Raw genomic sequence first — 23743 nt, 5'->3', positions numbered from 1 at the left:
TAGAGAACCGGACCAATCTAGACCGTGTACACCCCTAATTTTTGTTAGACCCCGTTCAGCTAAGCACTTTTTCTTTTAGCACTTTGTCCTTATTCAATTTTTTCCTGTCTTTGAAAATTTTGTGTCAATTTTTTATGGATTATTGATTCGTTCCGTTCAAATGAATCGGGAAAGTAAATTTTTATTTTTACTTTTACCCAAATATTTTGGGAGATAACAACTTTTTAAAAAAAAACAAAAGTTAAAAAAGTCGATTTGGATATAACTTTTAAAAGTCAAATAAAGACAAAGCAAGAAAACAAAAACACCATAAATAAATTAATAAAAAGACAAAGCAAGAAAAAATCCTAAAAGTTCTTAGCGAAACGGAGCCTTAATGATTAGAAAATATAATAAAGGAGTAGGTTTTCTCACTGTCTCATTGAGATAAAACTTCCACTTTCTCTTCTCACCAAATTTCACCACTTTTGGTTAGAAACAAAAAAGGTCCCATAAGGGTTTCTTGATTCTCACCATCTCTCACCTCTTTAACTATCCAATCAAGAGAGAAAACTATTCACCTCTGTTGGGCCCGGAGTGCCCTCATGGATTTGGTTACACAATGCCACTCCCTGCGACCGCTCTAAAAACAGACAGGCTTGCGAGTGCAATGTCGAATGCCATAAAAGACTTAATTGAAACCTTTCCTACCACCAATTGGTTTTAGGAGAAATGGTGGAAAAGCGATCCGATACCCTCTATTTCATTTATTTTCTCATGAGAAACAAAAAAGACCCTGTAGTTTTTCAGCTACCTGAACTGTTGAGTAATCTCACAATTAAATTTTCACTCTCCTTTTATCCATTGACACCTCCTTTTCTGTCTTCTATAATGTGAAATTACTAAATTAGCCTTTCCTCTTGAATCACTTTTCCTATATGAAGGGCAAATCGATACTTCCGCGTAAGTAAATCCAAAAGGGAAGTACCAATGGATAAAATGGATGGGAGTGTACAAATCATTTTCCATTTTTTACATGTATTTTGATTTGTGATTAAATTCTGTGTTCTAATTTTTTACAATAATTTTTGAGAATTTCATTTTAGATCCCTTAAAGAAAGTCTTTCTTTTTACCATGAGAGATCACTCCAAAACTCAAGATCATTTTGGATCCCTTAATAGGCCACGTCTTATCGAACTCCTGGATCTGCCATTTGTTCATAAAGGAATTTCTGAATCCACTAATGTGATGACTAACTCCGTACACCATGTACAGGAGGCCGGACTATGACTTGGGTCATTTAGGCCATCGGTATATTTTTAATTTGAAAACAGCAGTTAATGAATGCATAATTCAAGTCTAATTGAATGGCAATTTAAATGCCATTTTAAAAGAAAAATAACTGCCATTAGACTAAAGCTTCAAGGAAGATGCCTTCCAATTTTTGTAGAAGAAACTCTCTGAAACTAATCCATTTTGTTCATGTCTTCAAAACGTATTGCCAGTAATAAAGCTTCCCAGAGTGAAGTACTCCATTTGTTATGGCTTTTCATTATTGCTTTCTTTCACTAGAAAAGAACACATCATAGAATATAAACGTCATTTTAATGCTCTTGGACTTCTGCTCTTTCCTAATCAACTTTAATATCCATCAAGGAGAAACAACAGTGAATAGCCAACAGAAAATAAAAGGGAAGCAAAAATTATCACATGACCAAGTGGCTATTACGAAAACCTATCACCACCCAGTTATCATTTTACATTTTCCTTATGGAAGCAGATCTGATTCTGTTGTTCATGTGAAAGTTCAAAAAATACGGAGAAGAATATTAGCGGACGACAAAAGGTGGTAGAAACTGGGTAGCCTATTCCAAGGCAACTGTGTCATTTAGAGAGATCAGACAAGCTACAAAAGCAAGCATCTGTAAAATTCGACAATATATCATCTCCATTCGCTGAAATGTTTAGTAGAAGTGCAGGACTATAAAGCATTTGGTTTCTTTGATAGGCAAAGAATTGCTTAGAATACCAGATCCATCCTATAACTGGTAAGTCTGGTTTCAAACTATGAACATCATGAGCGACCTAATGTTCATCCTCATATCTACCACAGAAAAAGCAACAATGGAATTCACAGGCAAATTTCAAGATTTTGGAGACAATGAACCACATTCCAGTTTTTCCCTTGTTCCTTAACCAAATCTGCAAAAACGGACATGGTGAGAGTATTGAAAATTATGGAATGATCAAATTTTGTAGACAAGAAAACCCCATATCATGTCCAAAAAGAGAAGAGAAGATTCAACATCTGTAATCAGCTAGGGGAGGCAACAATCTTGAGCAAGTCGACTCATGGTTGCAATGAAATGTGGCTTCAAGAAGCACTGTGATGTTCATCAATGGTTTTCTTCATCCCATCCAACTCTGAAATAACATATTCCAGTTTCTCACAACAGATCTCATTCGAGATTCTTGCAATGTAATCACACTTCTCAAAAGGCCGGTATTCACATGCACTTTTGATTTCTTCACGCAGTGTCACTTGGATGTCCTGATTTCACGCATAAAAACACAGTTTCCACTTGTTTAGGTCTCCAACATAACTAGCAGTATGATCTAAGAAGCACGGATACAAACACAAACACGAAAACGGACACGGACACGGCAATTCTAAATAAATGGGGAGACGAACACGGATAAAAACATGTATACAAATTCGGATAGATATTTAGTTGTTAGTACTTAATCGGATGAACATTCTATCCGGAAACAACTAAAACTAATCGTATTTTTCTAGTTGTTTTTGTTTGCTTTCTAAATACACAAGTTAAACGAGGGTTTTACCAGGTCAAAATTGACTTATTCGTACTTTTTTCATATCATAACCCCAAAATAAGCTTTCAACATGAATTGATTCCTGTCATATTTCAATTTGTGTCAAAGTTTAGACACGGGTGTCCCAATATATCCCTTATTTAAAAGTAATTCGATTTATTGGACACACCATGTGGCGTGTCCCATACGTGTCCCCGGCGTGTCGTGTGTCACTAGAGTGTTGAGGGTTTTATTAGATCAAAATCCAGTTAATTTTGACAGTTATTATTACTTCCTTTTAAATATACAAGCTAAACGAGGGCTTTATTAGGTCAAAATAAACTTATTCGTACTATTTTCATATCATAACCCCAAAACAAGCTTTCAAAGTTTCAATATTAGGAATTGATTCGTGTCATATTTCCATCCGTGTCCAACTGTCCAAGTTTAACATGGGTGTCCCAGTATGTCCCCTACTTAAAAATAATTAGATTTATTTGGACAAACCACGTGGCTTGTCCCATATGTGTCCCCAGCTTGTCGCATGTCGCCGGAGTGTGGAGGGTTTTATTAGATCCAAATCGAGTTAATTTCGACAATTGTTATTGTTTCCTTTCTTATAAAAGTTAAACGAGGGTTTTATTAGGTCAAAATGAACTTATTCGTACTTTTTTCATATCATAACCCCAAAACAAGCCTTCAATATTTAATTGATTCCTGTCATATTTCCATCCATGTCCAAGTTGAGACATAGGTGTCCAAAATGTCCCCTGCTTAAAAATAATTAGATTTATTGGACACGCCACATGGCATGTCTTATTCGAAATGTTTAAAAAACTGGGCCAGACTGGCTGGTTCGACCGGTTGACCCGTCAACCGGACCTTGCTCCGGTTCGGATGAACCCCAAAACCGCTTTGTTCTGAGAACCGGCCCCTAAATTGAGAACCGTTCAAACCGAGAGGTTGAACCGCCAACCCAGAGAACCGGGAGCGGGTTCAATGAACCGAACTGAATTTTTTTTGAACTAAATCTTTTAGCATCACTGCCTCACTTCAGTGGTGCAGCTGGTGCGTGTGAAGCATAAATGACCCCACGTCCTCTGCGTAATTATGTCTCGGCCTTGTGAAGCATTTATAGACCAAAAGTCTTTACTAGTTCTCCATCTCACCGATGTGGGATTGGAGCAAAACATATCCAGAATGCATTAACTCAACTCCTCATCTTTTCACTCTAAATAATAAAGAATACCTATATTTTTTCTGTACATTTATTTTTTATATGCTCATTTTAATTATATATTTTTAATATATTATATTTTTGACATATTATGACATCACAGTTCGATTCCGGTTCGACCATGGTTGAACCGGTGACCTATCTGCCCGGTCCCTATTCTGGTTTGCTCACCGGTCCGGTTTTCAAAACATTGCCTATACGTGACCCCGAAGTGTTGCGTATCGCCGAAGTCTCCGACACGGATGCAACAAGTAGTTAGGAGTGTCGGTGCTTCATAGAGTATGATAATCCAAAATCAGCATGCCAAAAATCTTAGTAAGTCATAATGGCATCCAACAAGCACCAAGTGTTTAAGACACAATGAGATCACTCAGACAAGCTATATACAAATTGACTAGGAAACCACAAATGCATGAATAAACAAAAAGATGCAAGCCCTAATGATGGTGAACACATATATACAGCTGGTTTTTGTATCCAGAGGTTTTCACCTACTCCTAGAAACTCTAGAACGGACAAAATGGACGAAATGGGGGGTAATTACAAGGTTGATTTCCCAGCTTTAGATGTCGTTAGTGCATCGATAGGTCTACGTAAGGGTAAGGGTAAAGGATGTGGAGAACACTCTTATGGCTTTCCTTTCGTCAGGTTCAGCTTTGAAGCACACTGGGGCCAAAATCAGTTGGGACCAAATCTGCAGCCCAAAGGACGAAGGAGGACTAGGTTTTAGAAGAATTAAAGAGTGCAACATACACAAAGCTACTATGATGAGACTTTTGTAGGCCTTGTGTGTGAAGGCTGACACTTGAGGATAAAGTGGGTGCATGATGTAGGACGGTTTTAGGACACTCAGAGTGGTAGCCTACAATAAGAATCGCGGTGGTTTTGGGTGGGGAACTAAGAATATTACTTGGATAAGTGCGCAAGAAGAAGAAATGAAAGAATGAGAAGAAGAAGAGAGAGAAAGAGAGATAGAAGTGTTTCAACCTCTGCAGGATTAGGTGGTTTCTGCAAGGAAGGACCGCAGCCCAAACCAATGGCCTCAGCCTTGTAAACTCAATTCATTAATCAACTCTGTGTTGGAAAGAAAGATTACATCCATACTTATAGACTATTCGAGACATCATTGCCCAAACTCCATCTATTCTACTGCGTGAAACTAGTAAGGAAGATATGGTGGTTGCCTCATTGCGGTGGAAAACTTACTGTTTGTTCTGCCTGGGATAATGTTAGAGCCATTAGGCTAGGCAATTGGTCCCGCCCACCCCAACTCTGCCCCATCGGGGCCTCCCGTCAAAATTTTGGGTACTGGGTTGGGTTCGGGGGGAATTAAAACCCCCGATATGTTTTCGATTGGGGTTCGGGATGATGTTACCCCGCCCCGGGATTGTTTAGAATATAAACCATATATTTACCCTTGTATTTTCACCCTTATTTCTAAAATACCACCCTATATATTAACACATTTTCTCCCATTTGCTTCTAAGTCAAACAATTTTTTTCCACTTTCTATAATTTACGGGCAGGTTTAAAACCGACAGGGGAACGGGGTTACCCACACATTACCTGGTTGAGGTCCGGGCGGGGTGGTATTTTTAGGGTCGTGTCAGGGTATGGCGAAACACTACCCTTTGCCATCCCTAGAGGCTCTTATTCGACATAGATACCCAATTAAGGACTGGTGTAAGATGACTTGGGGTGGTAAAACAGTGCCTAGATGGACCTTATTTTATTTCTTTTTGTGGTAAACTGGAGATGCATAGTACAAACAAAGTTCTGGGGTATGAGACCCCTACATAGTCATTACAGAAATGAACTAAAATAACACCAGAAATTGAACTGAAACTAGTAAATCCTACTGCCATGCTTAATGCATCCTTTGCTAATCCATCTGGGCAATAGTTTGCTTTGCGGAACACATGGTTTATAGATGCTGCCGGGAATTTCTGAAGTAGAAATCTGCAATCAGAGATAAGCTATTCAATGGATGTGATCACAATTCTGCTCTTTCACCAGATGGATAAGTGCTAATGCATCCACTTCAACAGTTCAACATCAATGCTTTGAGTGTTTAAATCCACTCCCAGTTGTAAACCATCCCTAAGAGCCCATAACTAGCAGCTAGAAGCCTAGAACTTATACCATTCCCATATTCCGTTGGAACCCTCGAATGCAAAGACCATTCCAGTCACGGATAATGCCCCCGGCTGCTGAATTACCTGATTCCCCTACAGCACCATCTGTATTCAGCTTAAAACTCCCCATTGAAGGGGGTTTCCAGCCCACTCTAATGTGATTAGCACTAGACAATCTACGAGTAGGGAAGCAAATGAAGTGCCATTCCACCGCGCCAGCCACTCCTAATGACTTGAAAAAGGTTTATCAAGAATGGGACCTGAGACCAACGAATTAGGTAATGAATTCTCACGGAATAGGAGTCGGTTCCTATTACACCAGATAGCCAAACAAGCAAAAGGAAAAAGACAAGACCATGGGACACCAGAAGAGTGAAAGGCAATAGATTTGCAGTGATGGTGAAGCCAAGAATGGAAAGGGACAGTGGTAGAGAAAATATTAGGGAAAAAATCTGATATGGAGAGGGAATGCCAGAATAGCAGGGCATTCGGGCAATCGCATAAGACATGAAGAGTAGATTCAATCATATCAGAGCAAATACAGCAGACATTATCAGTGGCAATATGTCTAAAGCAGAGATAATCCTTAGTAGCTAGGAAGTGGGAAACTCTAGGAATCGTAGGGACTTTCCAAATCCCGCTCCAATTATCAAAAGGAGGAGTGCATGTATCGCTACAAATGAGCCGATAAGCCGACTTACTAGAAAAAGACCACTGGACGAGTTCCAAACTTTCACATCAGGTATCATTAAACCATTGAAGGGTTTGACCTAGAATAAGAGTTCTTGGAAAACCATACCAGAAACATCCAAATTCCAAACACCCAAAGCCCAAACATCCCAAACAGAGAGGGAGCAGGCCAAAACATTAAGGGGGCCAGCAATGATGTTACGCAGAGGGCCAATACCTAACCAATTGTCAAACCAAAAGGAGGTATTTCTACCCCCTGTAATAGAGACATGTAAACCTTGGTGATACAGGCCATACCCTCTTCAAAGGATACGCCAAATAGGAGAAGGTTTGTGTTTTTTTCCAGAAAAATCCCGATACTTATCTTTCAAAACCCTATAAGGGCTCACTCTCCCTATTAACCCGTCAATTAAGATTAGCAAAAGCCACTTCATTAGCAGCCCCAGGAAACCGAATACCCAAAAGGCCAAAACCACCAAGTGCTTAGGTCTAGTCACTTTGTCCCAACCCACAGCGTAGAGCTTTCTTTTCTCAGCGTTAGAACCCCACAAGAAAATGCGATTAATCCCATCCAGACTATTGGTGATGGATTTAAGAAAAACAAAGGACTGACCAATGTAACAAGGGATAGCCGAATTCACGGATTTAATAAGAGTGCTGCAACCAGCCAACAGTAAGCATTTACCTTTCTAACCAGCTAACTTTCTAGAAACCTTATCAACCAAGCACCGAAAGGCCTGTTTACTAGGTCTCTCATGGAGAATTGGGCAACCCAAATACGTATGGAAGGAAGCGATCCCTAGTCTAGTTATGCCTTTCCTAATCGCAAACATTTCATTTATTTAATAGAATATCGCATCTTTATCACCCAAAAAAAAGGCTACAGAAGAAGGCAATTCAGCGCAAACAATCTTCCATCTTCAGATCAATAGTATTCGCAAGTACCAATCTTATACAGGTAACTGAAGCCAAATAGGAATCTGAAATTCGTAACTAAGAGCACAAGCAGACTAGCTTGGCAGAAGAAGAACAAATAAGATTCCTAGTAAGATTTACTTCCAACTACAACTAAACATTTCTTTCCAAACTGCTACATTGAACTTGTTTTTAAAAACAAATCTATACCTTGATTGATTGCATGAACTCGGCGCAGTGTTTGTTGACCAAATCCTTCCTGGGACCGCTAGGGTTTGAAAGTTCGTCGGTCACTCCTCCAGCCAGTTCCAAAACCCTAACAATTGTCTGTAAAAATCCATAACAAATCGCGAATATGACTTTACCCAACACAACACAAAACCCTGATACGACAAATGCGTGATTCTTTCTGAGTTTTTAAAACTAAATTGGAAGAAGAAATTGGGAATACTTATACCTTTTCAACATTTTGGAGTCGTTGCAGGGAAGTGTTTTGGCTTTGTGAATCCATGGAGTGTCGTCTCACTCTGAAACCCTTTCTGGGTGAAGGTTTGTGTTCAACTCTAGCTGGCCCTATGCAGGTGGGCTAACGACGTCGTTTCCTGTTGAATACTTCAGTGACGCGGCATGTTTTGATTGGTTAATTGATCGCACTGGATGGGGATTGGCCGGAGGATCTATGGTGTTCCAGTTTTGCTTCCGTTTGCTAAAGCACTTTTTCGCGTAATGAACAGTACCAAAACAGAACCTCCGCTCCACTTTCCCTTAAACATTTGTTCTTTTTTAAAATAATTATTGCTGTAATGACCATATTGCCCCTCCTACCAACTAAATCTCCTAGACGCCCTCCCTCATTTTTCCTTCTTCGTTGACGCAGCAGACCCAGACTCTCTCTCTCCCTCTCTCTCCAGGCCCAAGCAGAAATGTTGAAAGCTCAGTACTCTCCCCTAAACAGTACTCACACCCAGGTAAAAGCGGCTGCAAACCACTCCAATCCAGAAATATCCAAGCCAATCCTCGCACCCACCACCAATTAGTAATTCCCAATAAACCGAAGCCAGAGACGTGGATCGAGATCTCGCTAATCGACGATTCGAACAAGGAGAATAACAACAATCGTCACATGGCTACGCCACCACTCCTACAAAGATCGAGTCCATTGACGTGTCACTGGCGGAGGAGCTCAGCGTGATCCGCCTAAAGCTCGAGCGGATGAGATTGGACAAAGAGGAGACGGAGAAGATGCTGAGAGAGAGGGATTTGGCGATGGAGGCCGGTATGAAGGAGCTGGTCGAGAGAGGGGAGATACAGAAGATGCTCAAGATCGAGGTCGATCGCATGTTTCGGTTGAAGGAGCCCAAGAATGCACATTGCACACTGCAGATTTGCTTCTATTTTGGCCGTACACTGGAAGCCCAAGGAGATAAAATGGGGCAAGGACAATATTGTCATTTCACTAAGGGACCGTGGGACCAAAGACAAAAACGACGTCGTTTTGGTCAAATGAATTTTAAAACAACGGAAGGCTCCAGATCTGGAACCAACCTTCTTTTTGGACCAAAAAAAAAAGAACTTTTTCTAAACGTGGAACACCCTCGACTAGTAGGCTCGTATGACCGTATGTCTCAGAGATTTTATCTTCTCAACGGCATGGATGAATTACAGAGGGGATGCTCTCCTTTTATAGGCGTAAGGAAGCAACCAGATGCGTCATGCATGACATCAAGAAATAGTATTACATATAATTGGTGCTACGCCAATTACCTGACAAAACACTATTCAATCGTGGACTTTATAAGCCTAGACTAGTAGGCTCGTATGACCGTATGTCTCAGAGATTTTATCTTCTCAACGGCATGAATGAATTACAGAGGGGATGTTTTCCTTTTATAGGCGTAAGGAGGCAATCAGATGCGTCATGCATGACATCAAGGAATAGTACTACATATAATTGGTGCTACGCCAATTACTTGACAAAACACTATTCAATCAGGACTTTATAAGCCTAGTCTACAAAGCCTAGTTTATGTACTATCATTATTACAGACTAATAATTTACGAGCACTGTACTCAAAAGTCCCCAAGTCCCCTCCCTGCCTTTGCCGGCTACCAAAGTTGAATTTTTATTGCCGGCTACCAAAGTTGAATTTTTATTAGAGAAAATTTGATTGGAAAACCTAAAAAAGACAAAGCAGCAATTCGTGGTCAATCGACACTGCCCCATTTTCATCGGTCAGAGAGAGAGAGAGAGATTATGGCGACATTGAAGCTTCAAGCGCTTTGGAACCACCCAGCAGGCCCCAAAACCAGTGAGATTTTTTCAACTCAATTCTCGCCCCTTTCAATCCACCTAATTGCTCTTTCCTTTTACATATTTTGTCGCATATTTGTTCTTAGCTTATGTAGAATTTTGTTGGTATTTGATACAGTTGACCTTCACACCTAAAAGAACCATTAAAGACTGCAATATTTGCTCTTTAACTGGACCTAATGTAATCGAATATGGGTTTTCATTGTAATCTCCGCCCCTGCTGTAATAAGGTTTTGATGTTAAACTTGAACAATTGGATGAATACAGATAGTAGTTTGCGACCAAGTTGTGTTCTGTTTATTCAGGTTTGGGATTTGGTCATTGTCAAAACCTGGGAATAGATATCATTTTTGTTTGGAAATTTGGATTTTTATAAGATAAAGCAAGCAAGTAGAGTAAAGGGGATATTCATAAGCATCTACGGCCCTTACTCATACCCCGAACCCATTTCAAAATCTGAGAAAATACCCCCAAAATCCAACTCCGGCCCTTGAACCAAAGCCATACAAAATTGAGTTTTACCCCCTATTTTTCTTTACCCAAATCAAGGAGACCTAATCCCTATACCAAATTTACCACGGCTGGTTCTTGGTTGCTGGTGGTGGTGGTGGCAGTCGTTGAACCCGTGCTACTTGCTCATGGTGGTAGAGGAACCTCCAATGGCGTAGAAGGTTTGGGGTGGATACTGTGTACAAAAGGTGTGTGAATATAGATGATTCTGGAGATCGATCTTTGTGTGATGAGATTGATCGATTTGTTTGACGAGATCAATCGATTGTGGAACCTTTGGACGAGATCGTCATCGTCATCAACGGAGAAGGATTGTTGCCGTCGTCAACAAAGAGGAGCTAAGGAAATAATACTAGTATTTTTTAATTTTTAATACAATTTTTGAGTAAAAAAATGGGTTAGCCATTGGAGTGAATGGTATCAAATTAAAAAATTAAAACAAGTGATTAAGGGCTGGAGATGCTCAAGAAGTTAATATGAATATCCTAAGTGATGGGAAAAAATAAGTCAATGTGAGAGGGAGGATGGTTTCTTGTAGGCAACAACAGTTTAAGAAACGGTTAATGCGAGTAATATGATAAGGGGGGCAGGAAAAACAGTATTTGAACTGGAAATGTGTAGAGTGACATTTTCAAAAAAAAAGAAAGGAAATGTGGCAAATGATGAAATGATGACTCAACTCAAATGGTTGGTAAAGATGTTTTATATGTGACTCAATGGTTGCATGATGGTTTCTACAGCACAACGTTAAATCATTAATAGTTATGGCCTTCGGAAAAAGAAAGCATAATGGTTTCTTCAGTTTAACCATTGTTTAAGGCTTATGCTTTTATGTATCTGAAGTTGATTAGAGTTCGTGAGTCATTGAATTTATGTTCATATAACTCTCTGTTGTGACAGTTCACTTTTGGGCACCAACTTTTAAGTGGGGCATCAGCATCGCAAATATTGTTGACTTTGCCAAACCACCAGAGAAACTTTCATATCCTCAGCAAATAGGTATTGAATATTTGATGATTTTGAAAATTCAAGCACACTTATTGTAAGGACTCTCACCTAGATAACACGATTATGATTAGGTATTATGGTATAATGAATAAGTTAGTCATTTTATTAGTCTTTTTAAGAAGATTTCGGTCACTCGTTGACTTAAGGGTCATAGAAATGACTTGTCTTGACGATTCGACGGTACCTTCCAGGCAACCTTGCGGATAGCCTAGAGGTGATTTTCAAACGATTTAAATTGAACTAGTTCAGGGATTCAGTATCGGAGGTAGAACGTCGCCCGATTCTGGCTGATATTGCGTATCGACTACGAATTAGGCCGCAGGCACGTTTCAAAGTCGAGAGGCCTGCTGGATTAAAATTTCGAAGTTTTGGATTTTTCCTTAGAATTTCGAGAGTCGGACGATTCTTAAAATTTTCTAATTAGTCTATGGTACGAATTTGGTATTTTTCTGAGATCGAATTCCGGACAGTTTTCGTAGGCGCGCGCGCCTACACACCGAGTTTTTTCTTCATCTTTTGCATGGACCGGTGGCATGGATGAGTCAACAAATGTCCAAATCAAGGACACTTGTCTCAGTCCACCAACTTCTCCCTTGCCTATAAATAGGCTTGACTTGCTTGACTTGTGTTGTTCTTTTTCAAACCAAAACAAAACACATATATAGAGAGAGAGAGAGAGATCCGAGAGTGAGAGAGAGAGAGCTTAGGTACAGTTTCTCTTCTGTTTTTATCTTATTTTGTTGAATCTTAGCTGATTTGGTTTGCATGCAAGCCAAAAGGGATGCTAAGACATGTCCTGATTCTAGGACAGATTTTCTGAGCTTCAGTTTCTGCCATTTTTGACTCTTTTAAGCTACGAATTGTTACTGGGTTTCTTCAAGTAAGTTGTAGATCTTTTTGTTGGGAAGATTTAGCCACTGAAATCAACTGAAACGGATTTAAAATGAATTAGTTATGAATTTTTTTCTGCAAGCTGTCCAGTGTAGGACGAATCTGGAAATTTCCCTTTTGTTTTGAGATTTATGCTTTTGTTTTGTAAAGAGAGTCACTATATTATTTTTTCTAGACTTGCATCTATGGATTAGTTAACTTTGGGATCTAGTATTACTTTGATTGAATTAAAAATGAGTGAGTTATGCTCTTTTTGTTAAAAGGTGGCAATTTCTCCTATTTTGAGTAGTTTGTAGTCATTTTTGTGAAATTTTGCATTATGAACTAATTTTTCTCCGAATTTTTATGAATTAATTGAACATTTACTTTTAAGATCAGAACCTAAATTTTAGTTTTTAGTCTCAAATAAATTATGATATTACTTTTGGTTAAGCCGTTATGCTGTCGGTTTAAAACTAGTCTAGCATTTTATTATATGTATATAAATTTCTTGTGACTTTGCATGTCTTATTCTTTTCTTTATATTGAGTTGTATTTTGAATTTTTAAGTTGATTACTTAAGTCGGGTGCATCGTTTGGTGATAAATGGACGTTTGATACCAAGAACGAACCCCGACACCTCCTATCGACTGAATAAGTTTTCTATTATCCAAAAATCATGCATGCACAAGATTTGACATAGTGTGACATGTACCAAAGTATTTACAAAAAAAAAAAAAAAAAAAAGAGTTTAAATTACTATTCTGCCCTTAAGGCCATTTTGTGCCTAAACTACCACTTTCTTGTACTAACCGGTGAAGTTAATCTTTTATGTTAATTTTCTTTGAATTTTTACTTTTGGATCAGATTTTCATTAATTTAAATTTTAAGTTGATTAAAATAGTTTGAGTCTCCTATATTAAAGGTTAATAGACTATTTTACTCTTTGAGAGGTAATTATGTTTCTATACTTATTCTATTGACTAATTTCTCTCTCTTTTGGCTTTTAACATCTTAGTTGGTCGATGTTTGACTTTGGTCTTACTTTATGTTTAGGTTCGGGTGTGCGAGGGTGAACCAGTAGGATACGTCTAGCCTTAGCTGCATCGGCAGGACGAGAGGTGAAACATGCACTATCTTTGTCATACTTTGTTTTAATGCCTAAATCGCCTTTGCATGTTATAATGAAAAAGGAATTTCTTATGACATAATGATGAAAAGGAATATATAATTTTCTTGTCGATGCATCTGAACATGTGTCCCTACTTGAGGACGGTAAAAAGACAAAGTGGAATTGGAGTAATAAGGTTGGAGGATATTGATCAGATATCCTGATGGTTTGACGTCATTCCCTTTCATGTAGAGGTAGCTCCTCTAGATTTCTGATTGAAACTTGTTCATGGAAGATGCATGAAATCGACGAACAGAGAGGATAATCTGATGTCTTGAATATCTTGAAGGTTTTCTACTTAAAGCTAGAAATGATAAAATTTCATTTTACCGATTTAATTTGGTTTGATCAATCCATGACATAACAAGGATGGAAGAAAGAACTTGTTGTTTCTCAAGAAGTTTTTCAAGTTAAACTTTGAATTCGATGTGTCATGTTTCACACGAGCTTTAGCTTATGAATTTTCAAAATAACTCTTTTCAGGTCAACAGCAGTAGATGGACTAATCTTCGCCTAAAGTTGAAGTTCTTTTGATGTATATATGCTCATATGTGCCGTTGTCATTAAGATCTGTTATATAGGATAGTTTTTGTTAGCCGGTTTGTCCCGGTCTATGACGACTTAAGCTGTGTAATCTATGTACTCGTATGACTTTTTGCATCCGCACGCTAGAACTCTGGATAGTTTGCGATATGAAAGTTAGTAACTTCAAAAAAAAAAAAAATGCCACATTTTAAATCGCAAATCTTAAGTCCTTTGGCAACTAGTATGAAGGGGTTTTAAATAAATCTTCTCTTAACTGTTCACAACTTTAGACCTAGGGTGACTTAATCTCATTGGTCGGTCATTGACCCATGTCTCGTCGGGCTGGGTCGTGACACTTATTCTTTCATCTCTCTCTCTCTCTCTCTTAATTATTCCATGCCCCTGGGGCACGGGTCCGTGGGTGCGTCCACATGGGATAATATTCAGTTGTATTTATTATGTATTTTAAATATGTAATAAGTTCTAAGTGAACTCTACAACTTACAACTTTAGATGATAAATATTAAGTGGATTCAACCACTTAAGGAGATGAGTCCTACAGGGACTCAAACTACCTAAGTGATAGAGATAAGTTAGTCTTATATCTCTACTTTTCTCATCTATATATACCCGTAGCCTACAATAGAAAATACATCAGTTGTATTTTCTCTCATATATCAATTAGTAGTCTCTCTCTCTCCTAGTTCTGTCTACGGCACCATCTAGCCCCTAGGGATTTGAAAAGTGTGAAGTTTGTGGAGGACTCTAGTAGCCTATCCACCTGCGAGAAGGATTTATAATATTTCTTTGTGCAGGGTGTGCGCCGCGGTGCCCCAGGGGCATTGAATGATTTTTCCTCGTCTCTCTCTCTCTCTCACACACACAAACACAGATGCACACCCATTCATACATGTATTTTGATGGTGTTGCTGTGTACCTGCATTCATCTAACCTAGTAATAGTTGTACCATACACTAGTTCTTTCTGCTACAATTTAGTGCTGAAGTTACTTTATATCTTTCTTGTCCGTTCCATCTTGTGACAGCGGTCACAGCCACTGGAATTATCTGGTCCCGCTACAGTACTGTAATCACGCCGGTATGTTTTGGTTATTTGCAAAGTGCTTTCTGATGTTTTAGATACTACAGCAGGACTCAGTGGCTTTGTTTCGTTAGTTCAATTTAATACTCCTTATGCCAATATTGCTATATTATTCTATCCAGAATAACATTATGTAGCAATTTGCTATATGGCCTTTCATGACAAGGTATCACCAGGGATTGTTAATTGGAAGATAGATTGCAACTAAGCTTCCAATTAAAATGCTATTCTTAAATACTGAAACCGAGTTGTCAAGATTGGGAAACACTTGATGTTTTCCCTTGCAAATATTGCTGCAAAAGGTATTACTCAGGGAAACAAGAATTGGATAAAGTATGTTCTCTACTGTATATGTTCTACTTTCTCATGCATGCTGACATAGCTCAAAGTTCTTTAGAAGTTGAAGCATGTTGAAACACATCAATTTTCCACATATAAGCTGAAAAAAGCCCATTATTCTTTTGTTTCAGATTGAAAATATGAGAGTCTTAACTAACTGAAGAAATTCAACATACTTCAGTTCAAATTTATGGACATGCTCTTGCGATATGTTAGCAGAATACACGAGTAGACATAGTGGAGAACATTCCCAGTATCAGCTTTTTGTTTCCGTAAATGATATCATTTCTGGCAATATTTACAAGGGAAAACCTCAATGTACCTAATCTTGACAGCTTGGTTGCAGTTCTCTACATTTGTAAATGGCATTTTAATTGAAAATTTTGTTGCAATCTTTGATACCTTGTCATTCATGGCACTTTTTACATCTAGAGATTTTTTTCTCTGCTTCTGATAAACATTTAACTATTATATAGGCATTTTAATTGAAAACTTTGTTGCAATCTTTGATACGTACCTTGTCATTCATGGCACTTTTTACATCTAGAGATTTTTTTCTCTGCTTCTGATAAACATTTAACTATTATATAGGCATTTTAATTGGAAACTTTGTTGCAATCTTTGATACCTTGTCATTCGTGGCACTTTTTACATCTAGAGATTTTTTTCTCTGCTTCTGATAAACATTTAACTATTATATAGCACAAGTTTGTATTGGACATGTATGACATAGTTGTTAAAAAATCTTCGGCTCTCTTGTTTACTGAAAGACTAATAGCTTAACTTGTTTCCCCTTGACCTGGTTTAGTCAGGTTCAGAAATCAGCTTACCTTATGTATTTCTCCCCTTTGTTTCTGTGTAGGAAGCTCACAAAACTTACCGTAATCTATTAATTTTCCCACTCTCCCTCTCCTCCACTAAACAGCTTGCACAACCACTGGTCATCTATTTTTTCCACTATATCATTGCTAGTTTCAAAGTCGCTGAAACTAGTTGGTCTAAATCTAACACATGTTGAAATTTCATCACTGCAGATCCGTGGGTCAGATTTCACCTGATGCTTTCCTCTGTATATTCTTAATTCGGGAGAAGAAATTGTCCACCTTCTAGTAAAATGATGAACTCTTCAAGTTGGGTCAGTATCCTATGGGGTGGTTATGCATATTAATGGGTAATAATTGAGCCTGGATTTCTATGCAACCTCCCTGGAGGAAATACTTAGATGCCAGCATATTGGCCAAGTAACTTCATCGATGTAACTTACATTGATCCCTCTCGTCCCGTCGAGTTCATTGCTGAGAAAAGTCTTCCCTGAGCATCAACTTGAATTAGCCAGTGATGGTTGTTATTCTGGTACCTGTCATCAGATGAGTTTTGCAGTTGTTTCCAAGAAGACCATTGAGTTATATAGACTCTTTTCCCTACTTCCAAGCACCAGTACTTTTGTCACATTTGCAGAGTCTTGAAGGAGCCAAGAGAAAGACTTATATGGACATAGCTTTGGCAATGGTAGAAGTTGTAGCCTCTATTGGATGGACATTCTTTTAGCATCCTGGGGGGGGGGGGGGGGGGGGGTTGAGAATGCTGATAAAAGGGTGGCGACAAGCCAACAACTTCAGAAGTTTCAACGCTGTGTTTGGTTGCCCTTTTTGAGAGTAACTTTCAACTCTCGGCACAATTTTCAATAAATCTTTCTCTCTATCTCTCTCCACTCATTACCACTCCAACTCTCAAAAATAACTTTCTAAAAGCTCAACCAAACAAAGTGAGGTATTATGTAGCCAACCTTCGACCATATGATGTTATCTGCCTTGGATCTGTTCTGCTTTCTCTTTTCCCTACTTAATCTAAGGGCATTCCTTCTGCTTTTATTACTATGGGAGATTGGGAGGTCCTTGCGACCAATATTGTAGATTCGTAGGTTCTCCCTTGCATGCCAATGTAGTACTACATGAATTATGTATGGGAAGAAACTTGGAGAATTGGAAGCATGCAGTGCTTTTGTTTCCATTTGTTAACGCATACCTATCTTAACGGACTAGGATGAGTCTTTTCAATGAGAGCTTTTGTCCAAGTGTCAAATTCATCCAGTGGCAAAACAATCCATATGCTATGTACTTTTTTAATGCATGTGCAAGACTGCAAGTCTTCACCAGCATATTAGTCAGGTAATGCATGAGATATTTACCTAAACCAGAGACTTGAAACACATGACACTGACTCCATCATGAATCGTATCCCTTGCCCATTACATAAATTGAAACTGTGGTGAACGACTCGTTCTTTTTCTTCTCACGCTTTACCTTTTACCTTTTAAGAAAGATTCTTGCCTCTATACTACTTCTTGATTTAGATTGATGGGATTTCTTTGGTAATATGTCTGACTATTGTTACTTGTTGGTTAACTCTTGATTATCGTTGATTCTGAACTGCAGAAGAATTGGAACCTTTTTAGCGTAAATGTTGCAATGGCTGGGACAGGCCTTTACCAACTTTCACGAAAACTTCAGTAAGTCAGCTTGAATTTATGTTTACTCGATCAAGTGTTGAATTTTGGCAATGACAATTATATCCATTCACTTATTCGTTTTTAAGTACAGTCATACATTATATCCATGCACTGATATATATAGGCATTGGAGGGAAGGGAAATCTGCTCTCTGTTTTAATCAGTATATTGGTAGTTTTGGGTGTAATGAATGAAAATTCTGTAATTGTGGTCAGTGTTGCATATCTGTGATGCATTTTTGTTTCTTCTGAAAATTTCAGGCGTGACTATTTTTCTGAAGAACAAGTTGTCGTTGCCAAAGAATGATGACGGAAATCTCCAGGATGACGGATATCTGCAGGACATACGAGTGTTTGCCCTGTGGTTCATCATCCATCTTTGACTTTGTCAATACGATGAAATTGTGACTCTGTATCCAGATTGTAATTCTGCTGGTAAAGCAAGGGATAAATGTTTTTGCTTGGTTGACAATTTTATCAAAATAATGAGTTTACTTTTGTTCGAAGTGGCTCATATGCAACCAAACCAGATCAATCTAGTACCATGCAATTTTCTATTACGTTTCAGAACGAGGCCCGGCCCAAGGGCAAGACCTAGGGCCCAAAAAGAGGGGCCCCCGCCAATGCATTTTGATCCCAACTAAAATAAATTATGAAACTATTGACCACCTCCGCCAACGAAATTGATCTATACAGGAATTTTTTTTTAAAATTAAATTAGCACATGCTCGTGCCTGAAGACGCTGATCGAACAATCAGCACACATGCAAATCAATATTGTAACCGTGAACAAAGTATCAACCTGTTTATGTAATACCGAGGGGTCGTTCAAAATTTCAAAATAGCATACACACAGAGAAAATATGGAACATTTGGTTATTATTATTATTAATTTATTTATTTTTAGGGAGGGGGGGGGGGGGGGGGGGGGGGAAGGGGGGGGTGGGTAGCGGGAAGGGAATCATTGCAAAATCAAACCTCGACCCAAAGGTAGACAATCTTGTTATAGATTGGACAATCTGGGAGCTTTGCAATCGAAATAGCTATTTAAACTGAGAAAAAAAATGGAGTTAATCTGGTTTCGAATTGGCTGCCTTTGGGCATGTGTGTATTCAAGAGAGAGAGGGAGAGAGCCTAAAATAGACTTGCTTCATGATTGAAATAACAGAGAGAGAGAGAGAGGAGGATGAGGAGTCATTGATTGAATTTGTGACCAAAACTGATCTAAAGGGAGTATTTGTTCTTAAAGAAAATCAGGCGAGGGGGGAGTGGAGAGCTAGAAGAAGATGTGTGTGTGTGTGTGTGTGTGTGTGAGAGAGAGAGAGAGAGAGAGAGAGAGAGAGAGAGAGAGAGAGAGAGAGAGGAGGAGGAGGAGGAGGAGGAGGAGAGAGTGAGATATGAATTTTGAATGTGAGATCTAATTAGTGGCTATTGTGTAATTGTTATTGTTTGAGAGAGAGGGAGAGCCGTAGGGTCTATAGAGCAAATCAATGGTTATGATTTATAGAGAGATAAGATTCAAAAACCGTTCTCCCTTATTATATAGATTTTGTGATTAGATCAATTCAATGTGGGGAATGTATAATCCAGACCTTTTGTTTCCAATAAATCTCATTGCAATATTTGGTGTATGTTGTATTTATTTTCTGTAATTATAAATACAATGGTTTTACAATTGTTTTCACGCTACCAAATATATAGTGAGTTAAAATAAGCCATGTTTAAAGATGAGACGAATTGTGCCTATGACCTAGTTTAGTGTTAATGTAGCGTAGACAGTTCGTGTCTATTAAAAACTAGCGAATGCCCGTGCCTTAAATGTAATATAGTCTCAATTGACAACATCAACAAAGGACACTATCCAATTCTATCCCACGAATCCAATTTAACTCCATCAAAGTTTTCTTTTAAGCTAAGCAAAATGCAATTTAAAAGGTTGCCCACACATAGAGTACCAAAAAAAGAAAGAGTAAAGCCGTGTTGTGAGCTAGATCGTGACGTCAGCAAATATAGGAGACTTCACCGAAGTCATCCTCTTGCAAACACCAAGCTTTCAAAAAATTTGAACTTCTTCACCAAAGCCGCCCTATTTCAAATAACCAATCTTAAAGTGTTTTATTCAGAGCTAGAGTAAGCCTAACAAAAATAAAGAAAAGATGTATTTTTTTTATAGGTGACAAAAGATGTATAATCGTGCATTCAACTTAAAACCCATAAATTCAAAACTTGACCTGATAAGCAATACCATGCACAATGCTCCAAAGCACAACAAAATTTATTTCGATGATAGGCAACTGCATATGCGATAGATGTATTATCGTTCATACAACTTAAAGGTCATACATCAAGCCAAATACCCTTATACTAAAGTTCACAATTGACATACTTTACTTTAACTGATCATCGCTGCATGATCCTTTTATCCTTTCAGCCCACAAAGCTACATGTGCTCCCTTATCCAGCTGTATGATTCCAGGATTAAAAAACAACACCAGCGAATATAGATTTTGCAAGAAAAAATTTCCTCGAATAGTGCCAAAAGAGGTTAGAGAATAGAATTATTTATCTTGGGGGTCCTCAACTTCGTAAGTCAAGTTCATAGGTAAATAAAGTCGAGATGATAAAAATGGATAGCATTATCGAGAGCTTAGTGACATCATTTTGTTTTCAATTATAGTAATAGAAAATGCTAGACAATGTGGAAACTTCTACAACAGCACGCTGACTTGACCTACTTAGTGATGTAGAAAGCAAAAGGAGAACCCTTAGCTACTGAGAAGAACATTCACCTCATAGGTTAGTCATACTTCCATCGCACAAAAGAAAACACAAAGAACCAAAATTACTTGAAGGAGCTTCATATCCCTCTCCCTCGTTCAGTGTCGATCCATTCAAATATTCATAGAGAACCCACATTACTAAGCCTATGTTTTATTTACAAAACTTTGGGCTCGTGGTACCTGCTACCCACCCTTCCTCCTCTGCTTTGAGAACCGTGTGAACGGAGAGAGGGCAGAAGGTAAGGAGGTCCTCATACGGAGTCGCACACTTACTTGACCAGTGTGGGAGATTGGGGAATGGGTCGAGTAAACTCCCCTGGGGTTTAGTGGTGTGTAGAGAAAAACAAAATTTTTGAACCCTAGTTGCACATAAACTCAAACCATCCAGCTTTTATATCAACTTCAGCACTTTGGAACATGGATTTCAGCACCTATAACCCAACTATATCTGAACAAAAAAATATCTGTGTAATGTGTTGACCAAAAGAAAAAGAAAAAGGGTGCTAACTGGATAAGGGATTATAGGTTCTTACCTCGCACCTTTGATTTTGCTAGAGAATATAGCAGGAAAGAGAAGATCAAGGCTTAAATTATGCCCAGGTACGTAGCTGGATAACGGATTACAGTTTTGCAAATTTGATTTTGCAAAACACTCCAGGTAAGCCGCTGGTATCACCTATTAAAGCAAATAGTTGTTAGTTGTATAATCCCACCTCCTACCAATCTATATGCCCAGTAATAAATCGTACGTAATAAACCACATTTGTAGCCAATTTGATCAAACAAATCAGAGCAGATCAAGGCTTAAATTATAGAAGGCAAAGAACAAACAAAGTATGCAATTAGAGAAAGTCCACTCATTCCTCTCCCTCCATTTTGAAGCCAACCACCAAAGAATCTATCCCTGACATGTGAAAAGAACCCCATCACCCACCCCCATCCAACTACTACCCACAAAAGTGGAAGATGGCCATCGGATTTGCATTAATTCCCTCTTTCTATTCATTTTTTATCGATTGCATCATTCACGTTAAATCAAAAGTTCATAAAGAGCAATCACCATAAATATTGTTCACTTTAAAATCGGATTCATCTTCTGCTCATATCAGAGAACCCTCGTACCCCATCATCAAGAATATTTTTGTTTTGATATCATCAAGAATATATCCTACATAAAAAGGATTCAAGCCACAAAGAACCTCATAAGGAGATTATCGTTCTACCATTTTGGAAACAAATTAAGAGCAAAATTATAGGCTTCATGTGGCATTAAATAAACAGTGTATCCGTGTCCGACACACTGGGGAAATCATGTGGTGTGTCCATTAGATTTTTTGTTGTTGTTGTGTGTGTGTGTGTTGGGGGGGGGGACACAGTGGAAACACATGAGGGGTTAAATATGCATAGAACATCATTAGGAGTGCTAATTTGAGCCATTAAATAAAACAGCGTATCAACTAAACAAAGAAACAATGAACAGAAATAAGTTTTAAGATCCATCAATCAACTAAACAAAGGAAGCTCCATCCTTGAAATGTTTTGGATCAAAAAAAGGATTTCATATCAAGAAGTGCAGTTTTGTTTATTATTATTATTATTATTATTATTTTGTATTTTTTTTTTTTAGGAGGGGGGGGGGGGGGGGAGGAACACAGGAGGGGTTAAATACACGTAGAACATCATTAGGAGTGCTAATTTGAGAAATTAAATAAAACAACGTATCAACTAAACAAAGAAACAATGAATAGAAATAAGTTTTAAGATCCATCAATCAACTAAACAAAGGAAGCTCCATCCTTCAAATGTTTTGGATCAAAAAAGGATTTCATATTAAGAAGTGCAGTTGTATCTACTTGTTCATTACCTTAGTATATTCGTAAACTTTTTACCTTCATACAACAATTTGCCCTCCCGCACTTCAAAATGAAGAGAAAGCTAAGGTCCTTCGTCGACCTCCATCCTCTATGTAAACTTGTTACCGAGTCTAATATTGATGTCGTAAACTTGAGATCATGAAATGAAACCTTCAAGCAAACAATGCCTGAATCAAACGCCAATAATTAAGAAGTTAGACGGACTGATAGAAACAAGACATTTAGCTACGTTATGAATATGATACAATAATTTTCTGCAATTGCATCATTCTGCATACAACCATTTGAGCCAAAAACACTGTATAATTTCATAAATTGTGTAAGACCATATGATTTATACAAAAGGAACCAAAACAATCTGGACTTGCTCACTCGACTCAGAGCCTTTTTTCCTTCCCATTCCCCCCCCCCCCCCGCCCCAAAAAAAAAAAAAAAAAAAAAATAATAATAATAATCTATAAATGAAACAAAGAAAAAAGAAAGGATGTCCAAATCTGTACATGTTGCAAAAAATGGCAATAATAGATGCTACTCACGTAAAAGGGGAAAACAATGGTTCGAATCAGTCCATTTACGATTTTTCCAAAACTCCAACTAAGTAATTCCACTAAATTTCCATTCCATGACACAACCATGTACTTCTTTCTTTCTTTTTTCTTACCCTTTTAATGTGTGATTGAAGAGCTAAGTGGCCACCATCATAAAAGAACCTAGGCTCTGTTCACTTAGAGTTTTCAAGTACGACGCTCAAGGGGTGGGCGAATCAATGGTTAATTTCCCTCACTCCCCCTTACGGTTCCTATTCTCGAACTAAACACCTTCATTGACAAAACAAGAATAACAATTCAAGGCCTAATTTATCAGTCCATACGCAAGTCAATTCACGAAATATATTAATCGAAGTCACTCAAAATATCGAAACCGACAGATTTACACGGAACTGGTAACGAAACCGGCAGATTTACATCTAAGTAA

General features: G+C 38.3%; 2 protein-coding genes across 2 annotated transcripts; one reads left to right on the top strand and one right to left on the bottom strand.

The window, feature by feature from the left end:
- Positions 1-1884: 1884 nt before the first annotated feature.
- Positions 1885-8445, bottom strand: LOC131315214 (mediator of RNA polymerase II transcription subunit 11). The gene is made up of 3 exons (XM_058344347.1): positions 8229-8445; positions 7982-8098; positions 1885-2531 (listed from the first exon to the last, which is right to left on the bottom strand). Exons 1-3 carry the CDS (start codon positions 8280-8282, stop codon positions 2355-2357), a joined length of 348 nt encoding a protein of 115 aa, XP_058200330.1. The 5' UTR covers positions 8283-8445; the 3' UTR covers positions 1885-2354.
- A 1352-nt stretch (positions 8446-9797) lies between these two features.
- LOC131315213 (mitochondrial pyruvate carrier 4-like) lies at positions 9798-18620 on the top strand. The gene is made up of 5 exons (XM_058344346.1): positions 9798-10080; positions 11493-11591; positions 15212-15264; positions 18042-18115; positions 18376-18620. The coding sequence occupies exons 1-5, from the start codon at positions 10026-10028 to the stop codon at positions 18419-18421; spliced, it is 327 nt and encodes a 108-aa protein (XP_058200329.1). The 5' UTR covers positions 9798-10025; the 3' UTR covers positions 18422-18620.
- The last annotated feature ends 5123 nt before the right edge of the window (positions 18621-23743 follow it).

This window comes from Rhododendron vialii, chromosome 13a (genome assembly GCF_030253575.1).
Source record: "Rhododendron vialii isolate Sample 1 chromosome 13a, ASM3025357v1".
Classification (NCBI taxonomy): domain Eukaryota; kingdom Viridiplantae; phylum Streptophyta; class Magnoliopsida; order Ericales; family Ericaceae; genus Rhododendron; species Rhododendron vialii.
This window is presented reverse-complemented; position numbering and strand designations above follow the sequence as displayed.

Coding starts and splice junctions, on each gene's coding strand:
- LOC131315213 (XM_058344346.1), top strand. CDS start 10,026: ATGGCGACATTGAAGCTTCAAGCGCTTTGGAACCACCCAGCAGGCCCC. Junction 10,081..11,492: donor CCCAGCAGGCCCCAAAACCA/GTGAGATTTTTT, acceptor CTGTTGTGACAG/TTCACTTTTGGGCACCAACT. Junction 11,592..15,211: donor TTCATATCCTCAGCAAATAG/GTATTGAATATT, acceptor ATCTTGTGACAG/CGGTCACAGCCACTGGAATT.
- LOC131315214 (XM_058344347.1), bottom strand. CDS start 8,282: ATGGATTCACAAAGCCAAAACACTTCCCTGCAACGACTCCAAAATGTT. Junction 8,099..8,228: donor GACTCCAAAATGTTGAAAAG/GTATAAGTATTC, acceptor GGATTTTTACAG/ACAATTGTTAGGGTTTTGGA. Junction 2,532..7,981: donor AGTTCATGCAATCAATCAAG/GTATAGATTTGT, acceptor GCGTGAAATCAG/GACATCCAAGTGACACTGCG.